This window comes from Orycteropus afer, unplaced genomic scaffold (assembly GCF_000298275.1).
Source record: "Orycteropus afer afer isolate SDZICR_OR568_19922 unplaced genomic scaffold, OryAfe1.0 scaffold00030, whole genome shotgun sequence".
NCBI classification, from domain to species: domain Eukaryota; kingdom Metazoa; phylum Chordata; class Mammalia; order Tubulidentata; family Orycteropodidae; genus Orycteropus; species Orycteropus afer.
This window is the reverse complement of record NW_006921617.1, coordinates 13,389,936-13,410,826: the sequence shown is the minus strand read 5'-3', so window position 1 is coordinate 13,410,826 and position 20,891 is coordinate 13,389,936. Positions and strand designations below refer to the sequence as shown.

The window sequence follows — 20,891 nt, the reverse complement described above, 5'->3', positions numbered from 1 at the left end:
ATTCAACTTCTGAAACTTCTTTATTAAAAGTATTAAAATTGTTGCTTTCTATTGTGTTTCATTTAGCTTTCCCTAATAACTCTTCTTCTCAAACAACTTTTTTCCAGAACCCCTTTTATCTGCCCCTGGTCCACAGACCCCATTAACTGGAATTTTACAACCTCGGCCCATCCCTGCAGGGGAAACTGTAATCGTTCCTGAAAATCTGCTGAGCAACTCAGGAGTTAGACCGGTAATTTTGATAGGTAAGGCAAAGGGATTGCAAGTTACCTGTGTTGGTTAGAATCTAGGAGTGTTTCTTCATTGCATTGTTTGTGCATTTCTTCATGTATTAATGAAAATATTCATTTAACCCTCTATTGATTCTTTCAGCTTTTATGGGTCAGCTACTTCATGATGTGTTAAACATGGACTAGAAGTTGGAAATGAGGCAAAATCTATTTGCCCTCAAGGAGCACTGTTTATTTGGAGAGTCTGACATGTAAATACAATTACAGCACTCTGATAGGTGAGGTAGTGGAGGTTTCTACTCAAGAACTACAAGAGCACAGAGGAGAGGGGCTTACCTTTGCCTGGAGGGACCTGAGAAAACTTTTTTCAGAGATGATGCTTAAACTGAGTCTTGAAGGATTGGTAACAGTAGAAATGGTGGGGGAGGGGACTTCCAGTCAGAGGGAGCCAAACCACAGAGAAAAGAAACAAACTAAGCCTTTGACAGACTCCACTCAAAAGAGCCAGGAGGGCCCAGAATTGCCGGTCGCAACCGTGGAGAGCATCTGTGAATCAGTATCTTTAAGGAGTCTCAGTCTTTCTAGGCTGTGTATAAGTGAAGGTGTAGAAATACAGGGGTACCTAGATTTAAGGATTGACTGAACACTTTTCATACCCACCTCAAAAGTCTCCTTAGTCTTGGGCTTAGCCTAAGCCAGAAGGAGACTGCCTGCTATACCTTCAGGACAAAACAGGTATGGCGTTTAAGCACCACTAAGTTGGTATGTCTAAGTGAGGTGTTATCTGCTTCTTGCAGTTAGCCTGAGCCTATTGATATGATTAGTTTTGCTTCAAGCCCTGTCTTTTATCTCACTGCCCCATCTACTGATTCTGGGCCTGTACACACTGGAGGATCCCAGTTGTTTAAATCCTATATAGCTTAGGAAATTCTCAGTGAGCATATACATGGTACAACTAAGCCTTAGAAAGATAAGTAGAACATGGGTATCCTTTGGTTCCTACCTTTAAGGAGTCTCACAGATACTGTCTTCCATACCATACCACCAAAATGGGGTATATTTCAACATATTTTTATCCTGTCTACTTCTACTCCCAAGATAATTTGAGGCTGTTACTGTCACAGAAAAATAACAAAAATATCTAAAATAGATAGAAGGAATAGAAACTATCAGGCACCTTCAACTGGTACAATATTGCTGTTAATCAGTGGAGTTAGCTTACATTTTCTTTCAAGAAAACCCCAGTATGTGAAACATGTTAGAGTAGTTTGTTTTCTGATGTTGTCTACACAGAAAATTTCTTATCTAAAAGGGAACTCAATCTGAAATTTATGGGAAAATATTTATAACTGCAGTTTTACAAAGGATACAGAGATGCTTTGCAAACTCTCATCAGTCCTCTATGACAGAGATTAATATTAATTAATATTAATGTGGCCTTTATGTAAAAGATAATTAAAATGATAATATGAGTACTTTGCTTCCTGTTCATCTAGTTTAAGATAAGGATAAGAATGTGGAGCAGCTAAGTGAATTCCCTAGGATTTGAGTGATGGTAGCCATCTCAGAGGGCAGGGGACTTTGTAAGCATCTTTATATTCTAGTTCAGCAAATGTACCTGGTTGGACCTAAAAAAAAAAAAAAAAAAAAAGTTAACATTTTTTTAACCTGTTTATCGACCTGCTTCTTTTGGTGCAGGCTATGGCACTTTACCCTATTTCTATGGAAATGTTGGTGACATTGTTGTGAGTCCTCTGCTGGTGAATTGCTACAAGATTCCACAGGTGGAAAACAAAGATTTGGAACAATTAGGGTTGACTGGCAGCCAACTCCTGAACGTGGAAAACATGATTCTTCTGACTATCCAGTATCTTGTGCGGCTGGGTAAGCTGGTTTTGATAGCAATTTGATGGTGACTATTCCATTCTTCTTTGTAACGTAACTTTTTCCTTTCTTTCTATATTTTCTCATGTTCATTCACCTTTGTCTCTGGTTTTCCTGCTGTATCTTCTACCATTCCTTTCTTTCAACTCCATTTTCTGATTTTTCCCTTTCCTCGCCTCCATTTCTTCTCTAGTCCTCTCTTTTCCTTTCTTCCTCTTCTCCTTCATTTCAATCACCTGCCTATCTCACTTCTCCTCTTCCCATTTCTCTCAGATCAGCTTTCCTTGATCCTCTGGTTGCTTCTTTGGGCCCTCTGGTTGCTTCTTCAGATCCTAGAAGAGATGAATTGCCCCACCTAGTGTTCAGTGTCACAGTGCTCCTAAGCTCTCCAAAGCAAACCATGCAGGCAGAACTTTAAAGAGTTGTGCTATGGGCACACTCCACTGGGGAGTCTGGCTAAACTTCCTTTCTGAAAATACACCATCTAGAATACAAACATAGCATTGCCTTAGGCAGTGATTTTCCAGTTTTCCACTTAGCCTTTTTATTTTATCCCTGCATATATTTTTTGCTTCTCTAGCTAGACCCCTTTTATGTAGTCACATCATGTCTTCCTTCATTGAGGTGGTAAATGTAGACCTCTCTGGAAGATTCTCTGACCTTTAGGGTAAGGGAATATTTAGGTCATGAACCCTCTACCTACTCTATTTGGTATATAATCCTGAGCCCCACAGTGAGTATATGCAGGTGCCCTGACAAAACTGTGGCAGCATTTACATTGAAATGTCCTTTATTTTGCAAACTGCAGTAAGCCATATGATAAGTAGCCTAATTACAAACTCCCCTTGGGACTTCAAACCACTGATTTACTGAGAAAAACATTCAAGATGTAAAATTTACACATACAAATTCTATGCACTCCATGAATTTTTTTTTTAAATATTAGAAAAACACTTTAATATTAAAAAAATTTGAAAAACACTGGCCTAGCCAAAAGCTTTAACAAGCCAGATTCAGTCTCTAAAACATCAGTTAGTAACCTTGGCTATAACATCCAGTGCCGTGAAAGCCTGAAGGCCAGTTTTGATGTGCTTTCCAAACTTTCAAGTTTCAGATTTCACTTGAACCACTTTCATGATAAATCTAGGACTTGCTGATCATGCTTATTGATAGATAATAAAATTATAAACATCACCTGGGTCTGTAACTCATTTGTTATCATAATTTTAATTATGTATTGAAACTGGACTGTGCACTGTGTTCAAAGATAAAACATCAGCTTCTAGATGTACCCAGAATTGTTATTCTTCTAAGCAAACCAAACTATTCAGTATAGCATTTTTTTTTAAATCTTCATAACACTTTTAAAAAATCAAAGTCTAAGTTAATGAAATGAACTACATGGTCAAAATAAAATGTCTTCCCTTAAATTAATAGAAGCTTTCATCGTAAAAACACAAAAATCTCTATTCATGTATACATGGGTTCTTTGTGCCCTACAGGATAAATTCCTTTCTGAGTTTTACTTCCAATCAATCAATTAATTAGGTGTCTCTGTGTTCAACATCTATAGACTTTTTTTTTTTAAACTAGACTTTTTGTACATTGGGACTTCTTTGCCTCCCCAAAACTAGTTCTTCTGGGTCTCAGCAGTTTATTTTTTGTTGCAGAAGTTTTGAAGAAGGCAGCAGGAATATTTTCATATATACTGTAGATGATGATGTTGTTGTTGTTGGCCGGCGAGTCAGCCCTGACTCATAGCGACCCCTCCTTGGGTTTCCGAGGCAGTATCACTACGGAAGTAGGATTGCCCAACCTTCCTTCCGAGGAGTGGCTGGTGGGTTTGAACCGCCAGCCTTCTGGTGAGCAGTCAGGTGCCTTAGGCACTGTGTTCCCAGAGCTCCCTGTAGATGATAGGCATTAAAAATATAAATCCAAACTTCTCAAAGGACATGTCTAACATTTTGATGCCTGAGTGGTATAAACACTTAATGTGCTCAGCTGCTAACCAAAAGGTTGACGGTTTGGTTCCACCTAAAGGCACTTTGGAAGAAAGGCCTGGTGAGCTATATACTGTCCCAGGTTATAAACGAGATCCATTCCCAAGTGTGTCATTAAGTCAAATTCGTAGGTAAGTAGGAATAAAACATACAGTTCTTATTCAGCCTTTAGTGCAAGAAAAGGCGCAGAGTTTTCAATGATTTAAAAACTCTACATGCAGCAAGTGAAGGTGATTGGGATGAAGAATTTGTTGGGCATAGGGGTTGGTTGGTGAGGGCAGATTTACAACATTAAAGGGCAAGTAGGAGTTGCTCATAGTGGGGTGTTTGTGACCCACAGACTTCCTGCACTTCTTGAAAACCCTACAGAGCTTGGTTCTTTGACACACATGGGATCATCATGGGTAAGAATCAACTCTGTGGCGACTGTTTTAATACTTTAATGACTCCGTTGCTGGAGATACTGGAAAAGAGCCAGATTCTCTAGGAGGAACTGGCCTTTCCATTACAGTCCCATTTTTAAAAAATCTGTTATTTCACAATCTGAAAATCTTTTAAAGCAGATAATGAAATCAGCAAATCCACAGATCTTGGAGGGCTCTAAGTCTGTTGGAACTTTGTCTTTTTCTATTAAGGTAGCTTTGTCTGAAAAGCCATCAAAGCTGATGCCTGGGCTAAACTGAGTTACTGGAGATTAGTACTTGAAGGGAAAAAAATTACTATCATCAAGTCTTGTGAAAAGTGGAGAAAAAGCTCCTGCAATTTATCTGTAAAGGCTAAGATGAAGAAATAATGGGATTTTACTAGTAAGAAGTCTCTAACCTTATTTAAACTTTTATTCATTTCCCCGTTTCTCAATTCCTCAGTCAAACTCTACACAAGTGAGTTTTAAGATTATTGTGAACATGTTTGGTAAATTTATTTTCCCAGAGTTCCTTTAATATTTGGAATTAATTATGCTGCCTAATATAACACGTTAATCGATAGTGGTTTGGAGTAGGTCTTAGGGACGTGCTCATTGACCAGCCCTCTGAGCCTTCAGGTTGTCTGTGAGAGGTAGTAGGGAATTGGAGATAGAGCCACATATTTTAGAGCTAGCATGCTCTGGGACAACCACTTTACCTTCATCTGCTACAGAGGGAAAGACCAATGCACATTGAGCTCACTGATAAGTAGCCACTAACCATGATGCTAATCTGATGAAGCTAAATGAAGATCAGAAGTCCAGGTGGTTCCATTGTGAAGGCATGCATTTCACCCTGGCAAGTGATTAAGGAGGACATTAGAAACATAGACAAATGTAAGCATTGCAGATTTCTTGCCCATTTTCCCTGTATTCAAGAAAAAAAGTTGCCTATGAAGATTCCACTTTCCTACCTTCACCTGGCCCCCACCCAATTCTGCAGAAACCATTATCTAATTAAAATAGCTTACTTTTATAGTATTTCATCTTTCTTATCCTAATATATATAACATATATATATGTATGTATATATATGTGTGTGTGTATGTGTGTGTGTGTGTGTGTGTATATATATATATATATATATATGGTACAAAGTCCTTCATTTTCTTAATTTTCCAGCCATATACAGTTCAGGGAGACCACTTAGATCCCTACAGAGGAGGCACTCAAGATGCTCCCTTCCCATACAGAAGTCCAGTTCTTTATCCCTGTGTTCTAAGGAGCTTTTAACCCTGGGCTGAGGCTACTGCTTGTTCTCAGATCACCAACACTGAAGTATGTATCTGTTTACAACAGCCTGAGTTTTAAATCTCAGGTTCACACAGCAAAAGAAATCACTCTGAATAAAGGGTGTGAACATAGTCTCTCTGGTTTCAATTTAAACTAAAATTAGGAATCTTCATTTTGTCACTTGGATGCCAAACATTGACTTGATCATTTTATTCTAAGGATTGGTTGAGATTCTAAAGAGAATAACAGAAACAAATTTCCCTTAATTCCAGGGGCTATAGGTCGCCAGTGTAAGCTGAGTTATAATCCTGACTGAGGAAGAGGGTGAAGTATCATATTTAACAGCCCAGAACACTGGAGAATAACTGGATGATGAAAGCGTGCTGTATCAGGGAAAAGTGTGAGGCTACCTGAAAAATAAATTGGGAGTGAATAATAATCAAGCTTAATTTTCCTTTGGGCAATATTCTCAAAATTAGATATAGAGGCAATACACTAAAATGTTTTTAAAGTACTTATGGATAAAATTAGAAATAAATGAAACCTAAAATTAACCAATTTTGGCCGATGCTTTTATTGGTCACTGATCATTTCCATAATGCCAAGTTTAATAGGCCTAGAAATATGCCACCTGCAATGACCATCTCCCAAAGTATACAATGGTATAGATACTATCTCTAAGTTTAAAAAAAAAAAAAAATTGCCTTTGAGTCAGTTCTGACACATGGCAACCCCACATGTGTCCAAGTAGAACTGTGCTTGGTAGAGTTTTCCATGGCTGATTTTTTGGAAGTAGATCACCAGGTGAGGGACTGCCATTTCAAATGCTGTGTAATTGTCCCTTCGTCTGAGGTGCCTCTGGGTGGACTGAAACCACCAGCCTTTTGATTAGTGACAAATGTGTTAACCATTTCTGCCACCCAGCTCTTTCAAAAGTAATGAGCATAGGATAACAGGATCCTTTTTGTTTGTTTATTAATTGAGATTGAGAAAGAAGAGAGTAGGTAGTTTTCACAGTAGAAACTGGTTAGTAGGAGCTCTAGTCCACTACAAGAATAAAAGGTCTTATCTGGCAGGTGGAGTATAATAGGCTTAGAAGGACTGCCGTGTGTGTGTGTGTGTGTGTCTGTGTGTCTGTCTGTCTGCTTTGAGCTGTGATTTTTTTTAATTCTAGCTGTGATTCTCTTCAATTTAGGTCCTGATCAGATACCTCTCAGGGAAGAATTTGAGCAGATTATGCTGAAAGCTATGCAGGAATTTACTCTGAGAGAGCGAGCCCTGCAGATGGGTGCCCAGTGTATACCTGTGTCTCCAGGACAACTCCCCTGGCTTGCTAGATTAGTTGCCAGTGTATCTCAAGACTTGGTACATGTGATTGTGACCCAGAACTCTTTGGCTGAGGGCATTTCAGAGACATTGAGGACACTGAGTGAAATGAGACACTATCAAAGACTACCAGATTATGTTGTGGCAATTTGTGCATCAAAAATCAGAGGAAATGAATTTTGTGTGGTCGTATTAGGTGAGTTCTTTTTTTCATCTATCCATTCATTCAATCCATTTGAAGAGTATTCATTGGGTACCTATATGTTTCAGGCATCCGTGTAATCTCTGGCTAACTACTTCAACTTGAATTCTTCCTTCTAATTTTAACTTCCCTTTCCTTCTCAGATCAGGTATTTGTAGCCCTTAGTTTGGCTTGTGTCTCTGTCAGCTGGTTGGGGAGTATTATTTCAAAGCTCACCCTAGTAATAGATACCCTTATCTCATGTAACTTCTGTCCTTATAAGGTTTTGGAAGTATTACCACTCTTGCATGTGATAAAACCAGGACTACAGGTGGCCTAAGACCAGTTAATCAAATTTGCCAAAAACTTAGCTCATATAGTCACCTCCTAACTGAAGAGGGTATTTAATGTTACAACATTGATTCCAAAGAAAAAGTTCATAAAATTGATTTTTCTTTTTTCCAGTGCTGATTTTCTACCAGACTGGTGCAGTCACCATCTTGGGGAGCTTTATAGAGTAAATTGTGCTTCTCTCCTATTTGTAGTGAATGCCTCTTACCTCTCTTTATCAGAGTGGTTAAGCCCTCTCACTTTGGGGAATCTGCCTGCTGTCTGTCTCTGCTACATGTATCTTCCAGAAAGCTTTATCAGGAAGTGTGACACACTAAATTTTCTTTCATTTTAATTTATGAAAAATACTTAATGGCATGAGTTTATATTTTTAAGACAGGTATACATAATAACCTTGCAAACACAATTTTTTTTTTTTTAGGTTTTTTTCCTAGTCCTTTTCCTAGTCATTTTCCTTTGTCATTATAAACATTTTCTGTGTTTCTGAATATAGTCTTAAAATTGTCATTTCAAATGCTATATAATTAATTGCTCATCTTTTGGTGCACTGTAATTTTCTCTATCAAGTCCCCTAATTGTTGTTGCCAGTTTTGGCTATTATAAATAAAATTCTAGTGAACTTTGCTGTATTTAGCTTTTCCCTTTTGTTGGAGAGTCATCTCTTCTCTCCCTCTTCTCCAGGTCAGCATCAGTCCAGAGCCCTGGCAGAGAGCATGCTCACCACAAGTGAGTTTTTGAAAGAAATTAGTTATGAGCTCATCACAGGAAAGGTCAGTTTCCTGGCATCACATTTCAAAAACACGTCATTAGGTGAGTGGTTGTGAGATGCAGAAACACTGCCAACCTCTAGCTACATGATTTTTCTGAATTTAAGTCTTAGCCCATCAAGGAGATGAATGTGGAACTCAAGCTTGCCAGCTGATTACCTGTCATCTGGAATGATTTATCCTAAGTTTTTTTACTAACATCACAGAAGGCAGCAGCATGGTCCCTTGGAAGGCACACTAGCCCTAGGGTCAGAAGCCTCAGCTCAGTCATTGATTTGTTGCATGACCATGGACGAGTGTCTGTCTCTTCAGCCTCAGTGTTCCAATATATTCAATGGAAACATTATAATCCTATCCTGCCTGATTTAAATATTGTGAATGTCAAGGGAGATAAAGCATGGGCAAGCTGTGTAATCTGTAAGCATGAAACAAATGAGGGTCGTTCTAAGTCTAAAGAAACCACTGTAGAAACAGCTATGAAAATCTGGCTGACCCCCAAATCCTAATGAGAACCCAGCTGTGTTGCCCAACTTTGATACAAAGGATAATAACCTTAACACTCCTTGTAATCTTATCTCCACTTTCTTTTGTATTAGGCGATGACCTGGATAAGCTGCTAGAAAAAATGCAACAACGAAGGGGAGACAGTGTGGTTACCCCTTTCAACGGAGACCTTAATGAATGTGTATCCCCTCAGGAGGCTGCTGCTATGATTCCCACGCAAAACCTGGGTAATGTCACCTCAAACCCAGGGGAAACCAAGAGTGGGAAACCAGTTCTAGGAGAGACATTATGGAGGCTAAGTCATTCTGAAGGTTGTAAGGACTTGTCTCCAAATCACAGACCATGACAGGCTTTTCTTCATTATCTTTATGATAAATTGAGCCCAATAAGAAATGCATTATCTTGTGGCCTAGATCAAAGGCCTTGTTCTTAATAAATGTCACAGAGAATTGAAAAGTCCAAGATTTTATCTTAAGCAATCTCCTTTTATTTTTCCTCAAAAGATCCTGGGGTCCTCAGTGTACTTTCTTTAGTTTCACCAGCTCTGTTGTTAATGATGGTTGAGGGTCTCAAGAACTGCTTGAAGGAATCTAGACTGTAAGCTGTATAGGGCTTCTGGTTCCCTCTCCCTTCACTTGAACTCTGACTTGTAAAACATACATATCTCAGGGCTGGCTAGTCCTTCCTAGTGGAGAGAACAGCAATCCAGCTCATCTTCAAATGCCCCACAACAGATATCAAGGACATAAGGAGTAGGAGAGGGGAGGGCAGTGGGACAAGGATAAAGAGTCTGATGATTAGACTGGATTACTTTGAGTTCAGATTCCTTCCGCAATTTACTAATTGATAGAGACAGCACAGAAAAAGATGAAAAAAGAAAAGGAGAAAGGATTAATAGGAAACAGATCCATATAAACTGCTGCTGATAGTCATTTGGCCTCCACCTGATAGGGATGCATCATTCATATATTAGGACTGCCTCAGGCCAGAAAAGGGATGTGCCTTGACATCAACTCAATCATAACAACAAATGGAAATATGAATGATCACATTTTTTATTTCTGGACAGTATTTGCTAATAAAGTTATCACCCAGATGATCTAAAATGTGTTTATGTTAATTTTTCAAAATACTTACTAAAATTAGAATTTAAAACTTTGCAGAATACTTACTTCCAAATGTGTATTGTTGATTCCCAATATAAGAAACACTGCATAAAGTAATTTTTGTTTCCTAAATCATTTTAAGTAAATTAAATAAAATATATTAAGTAATTTAAATCCTATGAATCTTAAATTATGCCTCATTTGTGTTAGTCCACCACCTATTAAATAGTCAATGGCCCATGTATTGGAAGACAGACTTAGTTTGGTTGGTAATTATTGTGGATGAAGAACTACTCTGACCTGAGCTGCCATTAAAAGTTGCAGTTTTAACCTGTTGCAGTGAGTTCTCTTAGCTAGTAGGGAAACCAACTGAAGCTAGGGTGTTGTAACTATTCTCTTTGTCTTGGCTGCAGTAATTAGGACAGGTTTATTTGGCCTTTGTGAGTCTGCTTCACATTGTTTCATGTGTTCCTGATAAGAAGAAGCTGCTTAAGCAAAGTATTGGGTGTTGTCTGCTCAGGTGTTTAGCTGATTAGGCTGGTCTCTTTCATTGTGTGGGTGTATATGTATTCATGTATACTCATATATAAGGTATTAATTGATTGGTTTCAACTTGTCGTAAAAAGCTACTAACATGGTTAGAGTGTCTGGGTGTTGTTTTCCTGACATGTCATCTATGGAGTGGCCAAATGGTTATGTCATAGGTCAGGTCTGTTCAAATAGTGCATGCATCAGCACTGGAGTTAACTAGAACCACCTAGACCTAGCAGATCATAAGCACTGGCAAGGTTGGGTAGAGTAGCAAGAAAGGTGAGTCCAGTGTCTCCATGACCTATGTTGTGCATAGGAGTTTTAAGCCATGTTGCAGCTGCCTTGCTGGTAAGTCACTTTGGTGCCATCCAGCAAAATTCAAAAGAACCCAGCATTATTTTAGTTACAGCAATACCTCTTACCCTGAACTGGATCTGGGCTCTGGGACCTGACCTCTGCAGATGTTCCTAAAGGAAACTGGAAACTCTTTCTTTCCCTCTTCAGAAATGAGCCCTGGTTCCAGCTACCAGAACATAGTCTATCTCCCTCATTTCTGGGTAGAGAATAGGGATTTGAATTAGTGATTTTTGAGACAGTCAGTCAATTTTGAGATAATACATTCGTAAAATTACCACATCCACTCCTGAGTATATCCATTCAGCCAAATTTCAGGGAAAATAACCAAACCTATTAAAACTTAATAGAGTGAGAATAGAAAGTGGGAAGTCTAAATGATGGGGTATTACTTTATCATGTGTAATGTGTGCCTATACGGCCATCACTGAAGTAAATTAATCTCGTTTCTATGATTTTTTTATTTTAGATTTAGATAATGAAAGTTTCCAAATTTATCAACCACAGCTTACTGTTGCTAGAAAACTGTTATCTCAGGTGTGTGCTATCGCAGACAGTGGTAGCCAGAGCCTAGACCTCGGCCACTTCAACAAAGTGGACTTCATTATCATCGTCCCAAGATCAGAGGTTCTGGTCCAACAAACTCTTCAACGAATTCGACAATCAGGTAAGATTGACCCTATGTAGATCCAGCCTTTCTTTTGCTTAATCCAAATGTTTATAGACTACTTATATTCTTTTTTTATAGTACTAAAAATCATAAAACAATTTAAATGTTACTTCAAATTTATCTGTAAGTTTTCCCTGAAAGTACTTTGACCCTTTTCCCTCCAAGGTCAAAGGTAAATTGATGTGCATGTTTGTCAGATACTGTTAGGTCTCTGATGTAATTACTCAGTTAATCAGTGGACTGGAATCTACCACTTATTTATGAAGAGAAATTTTGTCAAGGCAAGGGCCTTTGCCACCTGAACTCCCTCTATGTGCTCAGGTAGGTCATGCTGATAGGTGTATTCTTAGACATTTAGCATATTACCAGCATGATTTTAACTAGGCCACCATCCCCTATGTCAATAATGAAAAGCCCAATTAAAAAATAGAACATCGGCAGTTCCTTCTAATGACTTCAAGACAATAAGTAGAGGAAAATAGTTTTCCTAGAAAATATAAAAAGGTAAGGAGCAGAAATTTTAGAAGTCTGTGGTGAATAGTATCTCTTTCAAAAATAAAATGTGCTTAGAGTTACAAAAAACTGTAAGGAATTTAGAAAACTGGGACAACTGAGAAATGCTTGCCTTTGTTTACTAGGTTTTAAAAGGAAGTTATGTGAAGTTGTTTCTAGGTATTTTCCCAAAGAAAAAACAAACCCATTGCTTTCAAGTCAGTTTTACTTATAGCAATCCTATAGGACAGAATAGAACTGCCCCATAGGGTTTCCAAGGCTGTGACTCAATGGCAAATAACAACAGCAGTCTTTAGGGAAGCAGACTGCCGCATCTCTCTTCCGTGGAGCTGGTGGGTAGAATTGCCAACTTTTTGGTTGGCATCTGAGCATATTAATCACTGCACCACCAGGGCTCCTTCTGGTGGGGGAAAAACATGTATACCCACAGGTAGAAAGCAGAAAAATTCAGAAGTGCTTAAAATGTGGTTCTGTATTGCACATCTGTCAAACAGTGCTCCTGAACTTCAGTCATACTTCACATGACTTGGGGATCTTGTTAAAATGCAGATTCCTCTCTCTAGTTAGTCTAGAATCTGCATTTCTAATTAGCTCCCAGGTGATGCCAACACTGCTGGTCAGATGACCACGCTTTGAGTAGCAAGGCTCTGAAAGAAATTTATCATTGCTAGTTCCACAGGCAAAATGATCTGACAACAGATTGCTGCAGTGGTTAAAGCACTTGGCTGCTAAGCCATCCACAAGGATCAGCGGTTCGAACCCACCAGTTGCCCTTTGGAAGAAAGATGAGGCAGTCTGCTTCCATAAAGATTTATAGCCTTGGAGACCCTATGGGGCAGTTCTGCCCATCCTATAGGGTCACCGTGAGTCAGAATCAACCATACAGCAGCGCGTTTGGTTTGGTTTGAACCTCTCTTGGTGGCTGTGACTAACATATGTAAAGTCTTTTCTAGCCAATAATATTACTTTGCAAAAGTTCTGCCACAGTCCTTCCTCCTAGAAATTTTAGGAGCCTGATATAGGACTCGGGAGCTCTAGTAGCGTAGTGCCTGAGGCACTTGACTGCTAACCAGAAGGCTGGCGGTTCAAACCCATCAGCCACTCCTTGGAAGGAAGATGGGGCAATCTGCTTCCATAGTGATACTGCCTTGGAAACCCAAGGAGGGGTTGCTATGAGTCGGGTCCCACTCAACAGCCCATAACGACAACAACAACAACTACAATATAAGACTCTGGAGACTGGATTATTGACAGGACTCTGGAGAGCAACACAAATTCAAAGTGACATGGTTAGCCACCATCTTTGAGCAGGCACAGCTATTTATTTCCTACCCATCCACTGCCATCAAGTCAAGTCTGACTCATAGCGATCATATAGGACACGGTAGAACTGTCCCCCACACGGTTTCCAAGTTTGTAAATCTTTATGGAAGTAGACAGCCTCATCTTTCTCCCAAAGAGCAACTGATGGGTTCAAACCACTGACTTTTTGTTTAGCAGTTGAATGCTTTAAATACTACACCACCAGAGCTCCTGCATTTGTATCCTACTCAGGTCAAAATATCATGGGGTGGTAATTAAGATTGTGTGTCAGCTTGGCTGGGCCATGATTTTGAGCGGCTTGGCAGCGTGATGTGGTTATTCCTCATGATAAGATTGGAAGTGGTCTAATCTGCTGTGGAATCTGCTTTAGTAGTTGCCTTTGGAGTGTGGCCTGCTTCCAGTATATCTGAAGAAGTTTTGAGAAAGGTGTTTAGCTTTTTGGCACATTTTGGATCCTGCATTTGGCTGAGTATTCGTCTCCAGTTCCTGGACTTGAGCCAGTGGCCTGCTGTGTTGCCTGCCAGTGTTGGGATTTTCCTGGACTTGAACCAGTGACCTGTCATGTTGCCTACTGATCTCAGGATTGTGCCATTTTACCTACTGATCTTGGGTTCATCGTAACACCCGTTTGGTGCTGGGTTCATTGGCCTCAGTAGCCAGCAACTGCACGAGTTAGGAGAAGCATCTAGCTCCAGTAGGCCTGAAATAAGAAGCAGAGCTAAAGCCAAAGTCACACAGGGCCTTCACCCACCTCCTAGAGTCAGCACTCTGAACTTGGACTTTCAGCCTCCTAAACTATAAGAGAATAAATTCCTGTTTGTTAAAGCCATCCACTTGTGGTATTTCTGTTACAGCAGCACTAGAGAACCAATACACATGGGCAACAGATTTGGTTGCCATGTAAGACGTAGCATTGTTGTTGTTATGTGCTGTTGAGTCGACCCCGACTCATAGCGACCCCTCCTTGGGTTTCTGAGGCAGTATCACTACAGAAGTAGGATTTCCCAACCTTCCTTCCAAGGAGTGGCTGGTGGGTTTGAACCGTGAGCCTTCTAGTTAGCAGTCAAGTGCCTTAGGTGCACTATGCTACCAGAGCATAGGCCCTTGTTGATGATGGTAAGCATTTTGAATAGTCAAAACCCTGGAAACCTAAGTGCCTGGTTAACAGTGCAGTCTCCTTTTTAGCCTCTAAAAATCTGAGTTACAAAACATCCTGTTGGAAATACTGATATATGGGTGATTAGCCAGAGAAGGTCAGATGCTCTCCCAGAGACCAGAGTGAGCTCCAGGCTACCTCAGTTACTGGCATTTCCACATTTTCTTTCTACTTCCCTCTAGTGTTGGAAATAGATGGGCTTTAGTGCACCAAGCACTAACCAGGCTTTTTAAATTTCTCATGGATTTCCCATTTTCATAACATGGAGGGAGTGCCTTCTCTTTTAGGCACTTTAATTGTACCAGTTTACATTTATGGCCTTCCTGGGTTTGTGATCTGATATTCCCAAATTGTGCTTGAGCAAACACATCATAGCACCTGTTTGAAGTGGTGAAATCATCCCTGGTCAGCAGTTGTACTGTCTGCAGAGCCTTTTCCTGATATAACCTCTTGATGACCTGCACCTTAACCTTTCTCAATAAATTCAAACCCCTAAATAAAACCTTGCAGTTTTGACATATGAAGAAATTGTATAGGTCTTTCTTTTCCCCTTCTTGATGCCCTCAGATTTTTCTAAAGTGAGTATTTAAGATTGTAGACCCTAGAAAGGTACCAGAGTTTGACCAGTTACATGAGCTTAGATTCCAGAAAAATCAACATATGAACAGATTTGGAAAATTCAATGCTAAGCATATTTTTAAATTATATACATCTGGCTTTGGCATATGTACTGAAATTTTTGCTATAAAACACTGTAAAAACAATTGCTTCTACATATTTTTAAATCACGTTTTCCATTTTTAACATAGAAAAAAATGATTATTCTTTATTTTAAAAATAAAAAAAAATTGAAACATTTATCATCTCCCTATTCAAGGAAAACCATTGTTAAAATTTGGGTTAACAAATGACTCAATATACCTCGTGTTCCAGATACTCTTTTCTACTTTGTGTTTTTTGCTTTACATCATAGTATGTGAATATTTTTCCATGTCGTTAAAAGACTTTGTAAACATTCTTGATGAATATGTAGTATTTCATATCATAACTATACCAACATTTATTTAAATATTTAAGTACCTTCATATTTTTTGAGCATATATCAACTGATAGTAGTGGGGGAAGGACCATAAACATGTTAAAAGGTGAAGAGAAGTTTTCCAGGGCAGAGTAAATAGTTAGCAGGAGATTATGTACGGTAAATCTTAAAATTATAGTTAGTAAAACAAGGTTCTCAAGAAATAAGCTGGCCAGTTTTCTTCATACTTCCCCTTAACATGATCACCCTCTGAATCAAGAATCTTAGGTTGCCTAAGGTAACTGAGGACAACACCTTGGGGCAGAAATTTTTTTAAGTCTTGGTAATGCCTAATGTCTCATTTAGTACCTTTTCTCTCTCAGTAGGTGCTCAATTAATATTTCAATGGAGAGCTAGAGGGAGGAAGGAAGGGGCAGAAGGAGAGATGAAATGGTATCTAAGTATTTTACTTCCTGGTTCTATTTGCCTTTCCCTAAAGCAAGCGTTTCAGCAGCCAACCTGCCCAGAAAAGCACCAGACAGGGAAAGGCAGCCGAGGCATGCAAAAAGGGCACGTCCTTGGCAGTGCATGTGTGACTGAAAGCAGAAGATGAAAATAGAAACCATCATGTTGTTGCAGACCCAGCACTATAAGTGAAGCATTTAGAACCTCAACTCACATTCTAATTTTAAAAAAGAAAGGAAAACATTATGGAATGAATTTGAAGGTTAAAAAAAGAGACATGAAATGGGTTAAACATTTTTAAGTTTTCTCAAAGACTTGTCGTTATTGGAGTGGTTGATGGAAATACAGTGTAAGGAATTTTTGACTAAAGGAAATACTTTCATATAAGGGTCAAGTTTTTTGTTTTCTTTTAAGTCTGAAATTATACTATAGTTCTTCTAATTCAGGAGACAGACCCTCAAATTCTGTAAAGGAGAATACTAAAATATTGGTGTGTTCTGGTTACCTAGTGCTGCTCTGACAAGAATATACCACAAATAGGATGGCTTTAACAAACAGGAGTTTATTCTCTTACAGTTTGGAAGCTTTAAGTCCAAGTTCAAAGGGCCAGGCTCTAGGGGCTGTGTGAAAGCCCCTCAACTTCGGGGATCCAGCTCTGCCTTCTGCTCCCAGCCCACTGGAGCTAGAGGCTTTTCTTCACTCAGACAGCTGCTAGCTGCTGAGGCTGACAAACCCAAGGTTGACAAATCAAAAGGCACAGTCCCGATGTTACCAAACCACACAGCAGGTCATTAATTCAAGTCCATTGTAAGTCCCAAAATCGGCAGTTCATGGCAGGCTGCTGAACAATGACATGGCTACATGCAGGGTCCAAGCGTGCCATAAGCTAGAGACCGTTCCCAAAGCTGTTCTTTATATATAGGAAGCAGACCACATACCCAAAGGCAGCTACTCAGCTGCTTGTGGTAGGTCCCACCATGAAGTTGATTGTCAGTCTCATCATGGGGAATAACTACCATCAGTTGCCCAGCCACTCAACCAAGCCCAGCCAAGTTGACATACAAATTTAACTACCACATGGTGCAATCCAAATGAAAGCCACTTGTACTTCAAGGTGGATGGGATGAAAACAGTAAGTTAATAATACAGTACAGTTGGCATTGTGTTGTAGTTACTGATTTAGTAATGATCTTTTTCTTTGGTTAAATTGCAAAATAGGCAGAGAATACACTCCTTGTTTATGGGACAGCAGACACTAAATATTTGTTGAATTTTAAGTTAAAACCTATTTTCAAAAAGAAAACATAGAAGTAAAATTTAATATTCTTCTTGCAGTGATTGACCATATTTTTATCCTCCCTTCTTTTAAACTGGTATAGGTGGGAGCCCCCATGGAATGGGAGTAGATCTGGCAGAAGCTAATCAAGAAAATTCCGTCATGCTTAAGGCAGTGACACAAAATTGACACTTGAACACATGCATGATTACAAAAGAACCACAGAGCCATCTTTGTCAGTGGGTATATAGATTAGTGATCCAAATGAACTTAAAGTCTTTTTAAGGAGATAGTAGAGATTAGGATGACCACCCATCTGTCAGTTTGCCAGTGGCTCACGTGTTGCTGTGATAAACAATGCTATGACACTCCTAAGGCACTTGACTGCTAACCAGAAGGCTGGCAGTTCAAACCCAGTAGCTACTCCTTGGAAGGAAGGTTGGGCAATCTACTTCCGTAGTGATACTGCCTCAGAAACCCAAGGGAGGGGTCGCTGTGAGTCGGGTCCGACTCAATGGCACATAACAACAACAACAACATGCCACTAGCATTTTTTCCATAAACATTTTATATTGTGATTTGGGTGAAAGTTTACAGAGCAGATTCATACTCCATTCAATAGTTCATACAAATTTTATTTCATGAAGTTGACTCCAATCCCCCACCTTTTCCCGGTCCTTCTTTCCTATGCATTCCTGCTTTCTGAACTTGTTCCATGCATAAATGCTGCCCTTCTGATCTCCCATGGTTGGTTGTTCTAAGGACTGCACCTCCCTGGTATAATTGTTCACCTTGTGGGCCTGTCTGTTGTTTGGCTGAAGGTTAAGCCATGGGAGTAAGTACAATTCCAAGCCCAGAGTGACTAGGGGCCATAGTCTCAGGATCTCTATCAGACCAAAAAGCCTGGCATTTTTTATGCTTTTGAGCTTTGTTCCACATTTTACCCCCACTATATCTGCCTCGCAAACCCAAGGAGGGGTCGCTATGAGTCGGGGCCCACTCGATGGCAAACAACAACAATATCTTAAAAAAAAAAAAACTCCCTGCCATCAAGTCAGATCCGACTCATAGCAACCCTTCCTTGGGTTTTCAAGGTGGCATCACTACGGAAGTAGATTGCCCAATCTTCCTTCCGAGGAGTGGCTGGTGGTTTGAATCACCAGCGTTCTGGTTAGCAGTCAGATGCCTTAGGCACTACACCACCAGACAAATGTAGGAAAAATTACAGAATTTTAAAATCACTATTTTGCATTATCAGTGTAGTCATTGATTCTGACAATCATCATCAACTAATATTAAAATCATTAGCTACCACTGTTATATATATATTATTGTCAGTTGATTTCCAGCCCACGGAGGAAGATGGGGCAATCCACTTCTGTAAAGATTCACCACCTTGGAAACCCTGTGGGGTCACTGTGAGTTGGACTTGATTGGATGGCAGTGGATTTCATTTCCAAGACACAATTCAATGGAGAAAGAATATTCTTTTCAATAAATAGTACAGGAACAACAGCATATCCACACACACAAGGATAAAATTGGATTTTCTGTCTCATAAAACCAAACCTCATAGTGTATTAAAAAAAAAAAAAACTCAAAATCGATCAAAGATCTAAATTTGGAAGTTAAAACTGTAAAACTGTAGAAAACATAAATATAAATCTCCATGACCTTGGATTAGGCAGTGCTTTCTTAGATATAATACCAAAGCACAAGCAATGAAACTATAGATAAACTGAACATCATTAACATTAAATACTTTAAAAAAAAATTTCTGCTTCACAGGACACCATCAAAAAGGAAAAGACAACCCACAAAATGGAAGAATGTATTTACAAATGTATTCTATTTTAAGGAAGTAATTTGATAAATTGTATCTACAATACATAAAGTACTATTGTTTATTAGGTGTCATTGAGCCAGCTCCAACTCATAGCGACCCCATGTACAACAGTACTATTAAAACTGAATTACCAAAAGACAACCCAATTAAAATATGGACAAAAGATTTCAGTGGACATTTCTACAAAGAAGATAAACAAATGACCTATTAATAAGCACATGAGAAGATGATCATGATGATCGATGGCCATTATGGAAATGGACATCAAACCACAATAAAATAATACTTCAGACTGGGGTAGTTATAATCAAAAAGACAGGTAATAACAATTATTGGTGAGAATGTGGAGAAATTGGAACTTCATTCATTGCTAGTGGGAATATAAAATGATACAGCTCCTTTGAAAAGTGGTCTGGCAGTTTCCTCAAACAGTTAAACAATTATCATATGATTCCACAAATGTATTCCTAGGTAGGACTTCCAGAAGATGGAGGAATAGACAGACAAGGGCACAGACCCTCTTCAACAAAGAAAAGAGAAACCAATTGACAGAGATACAGAAGATAGTCCTGGAGCCCTGAGCTTTGAAAGGAGCTCTACAGAAGTGGATTAGCAACCAAGTAGTAGAAAAACCTGAACAAAAACAGGACCTAAGAATAAACTCTGTTTGCCAAGGACAGCAGGGACATACAGGAGGCTGACAAAGGGAGACAGGTGGTAAGTGTGTAAGTGCTGCCAACTACTGAATAGGGGAGCACAGTTCCCTGCTTATTTAGATACAATCCAAGGAAAATGAAAATTGTGGGCAAATCACTTCAACGTGCAATCACCAATTAAATATAAATACAAAAATGTTACAATTCCTCAGAGACAACAGAGCATCAAAACAGAAAGATAAAGCAGGAGAAACAAGAGACCAGGATACATAGTCAGAACACATCCCTGAGAAAGATGTAACATTGGAACTCCCGGAAAAGGAATTTAAAAGAATTACATTTAGGTATCTTCAACAAATTGACAGATCAAGGAAAACAGACAAAATTGAGGAAAATACAGAGAAAACCCTAAAACAATTTTGAAATACAATACAAAAACAAAATGACAAAATAAAAAATTAGAAATGATAAAAATCTACACATAGAAATCTAGAAGATTAATACTGAATTTTCAGAAATAGATAAGACATTGGATGGACAAAGGAGTAGAATTGAATCAATGGAAGACAGAATTAGGGAGATTGAAGGCAAATATCTCAGTACTTCTTTAGAAAGGGATCAGTCAGATAAAAGATCAAAATAAAATGAAGAAAGCCTAAGGTTCATGTGGGATACCATCAAAAGGAATAACTTACGTGTCATTGGAATTCCAGAACAGGAAGAGAAAAATCCACAGAAAAAATTGTCGAAGATTTGTTGGAAGAGAATTTTCCTGGTGTGATGAAAGATGAGAATATATTAATTCAGGAAGTCCAATGAACCCCAAACAGGGTAGACCCCAAAAGAAAATCATCAAGACATATCATCATCAGACTCACCAAAACCAAAGACAAAGAAAGAATCCTGAAAGCAGCACATAGGAAAAACAAAAAGTTACCTACAAAGTGCAACCAATAAGACTAACCTCGAATTTCTCAGCAGAAACCATGCAGGCGATATAACAATGAGATGGTATATATAAAACCCTGAAAGAGAAAA

The 20,891-nt window shown here is 39.0% G+C and overlaps 1 protein-coding gene across 1 annotated transcript in view; it reads left to right on the top strand.

The window, feature by feature from the left end:
• The window catches only part of GREB1L (GREB1 like retinoic acid receptor coactivator), a 204,166-nt gene that overhangs the window by 116,682 nt on the left and 66,593 nt on the right, over window positions 1–20,891 (top strand). The window contains exons 8-13 of the mRNA XM_007935598.1: window positions 108–245; window positions 1,929–2,114; window positions 7,006–7,332; window positions 8,350–8,478; window positions 9,032–9,166; window positions 11,400–11,597. Of these exons, the coding sequence (XP_007933789.1) occupies window positions 108–245; window positions 1,929–2,114; window positions 7,006–7,332; window positions 8,350–8,478; window positions 9,032–9,166; window positions 11,400–11,597 (1,113 nt within the window). The remainder of the gene's footprint in view (window positions 1–107; window positions 246–1,928; window positions 2,115–7,005; window positions 7,333–8,349; window positions 8,479–9,031; window positions 9,167–11,399; window positions 11,598–20,891) is intronic.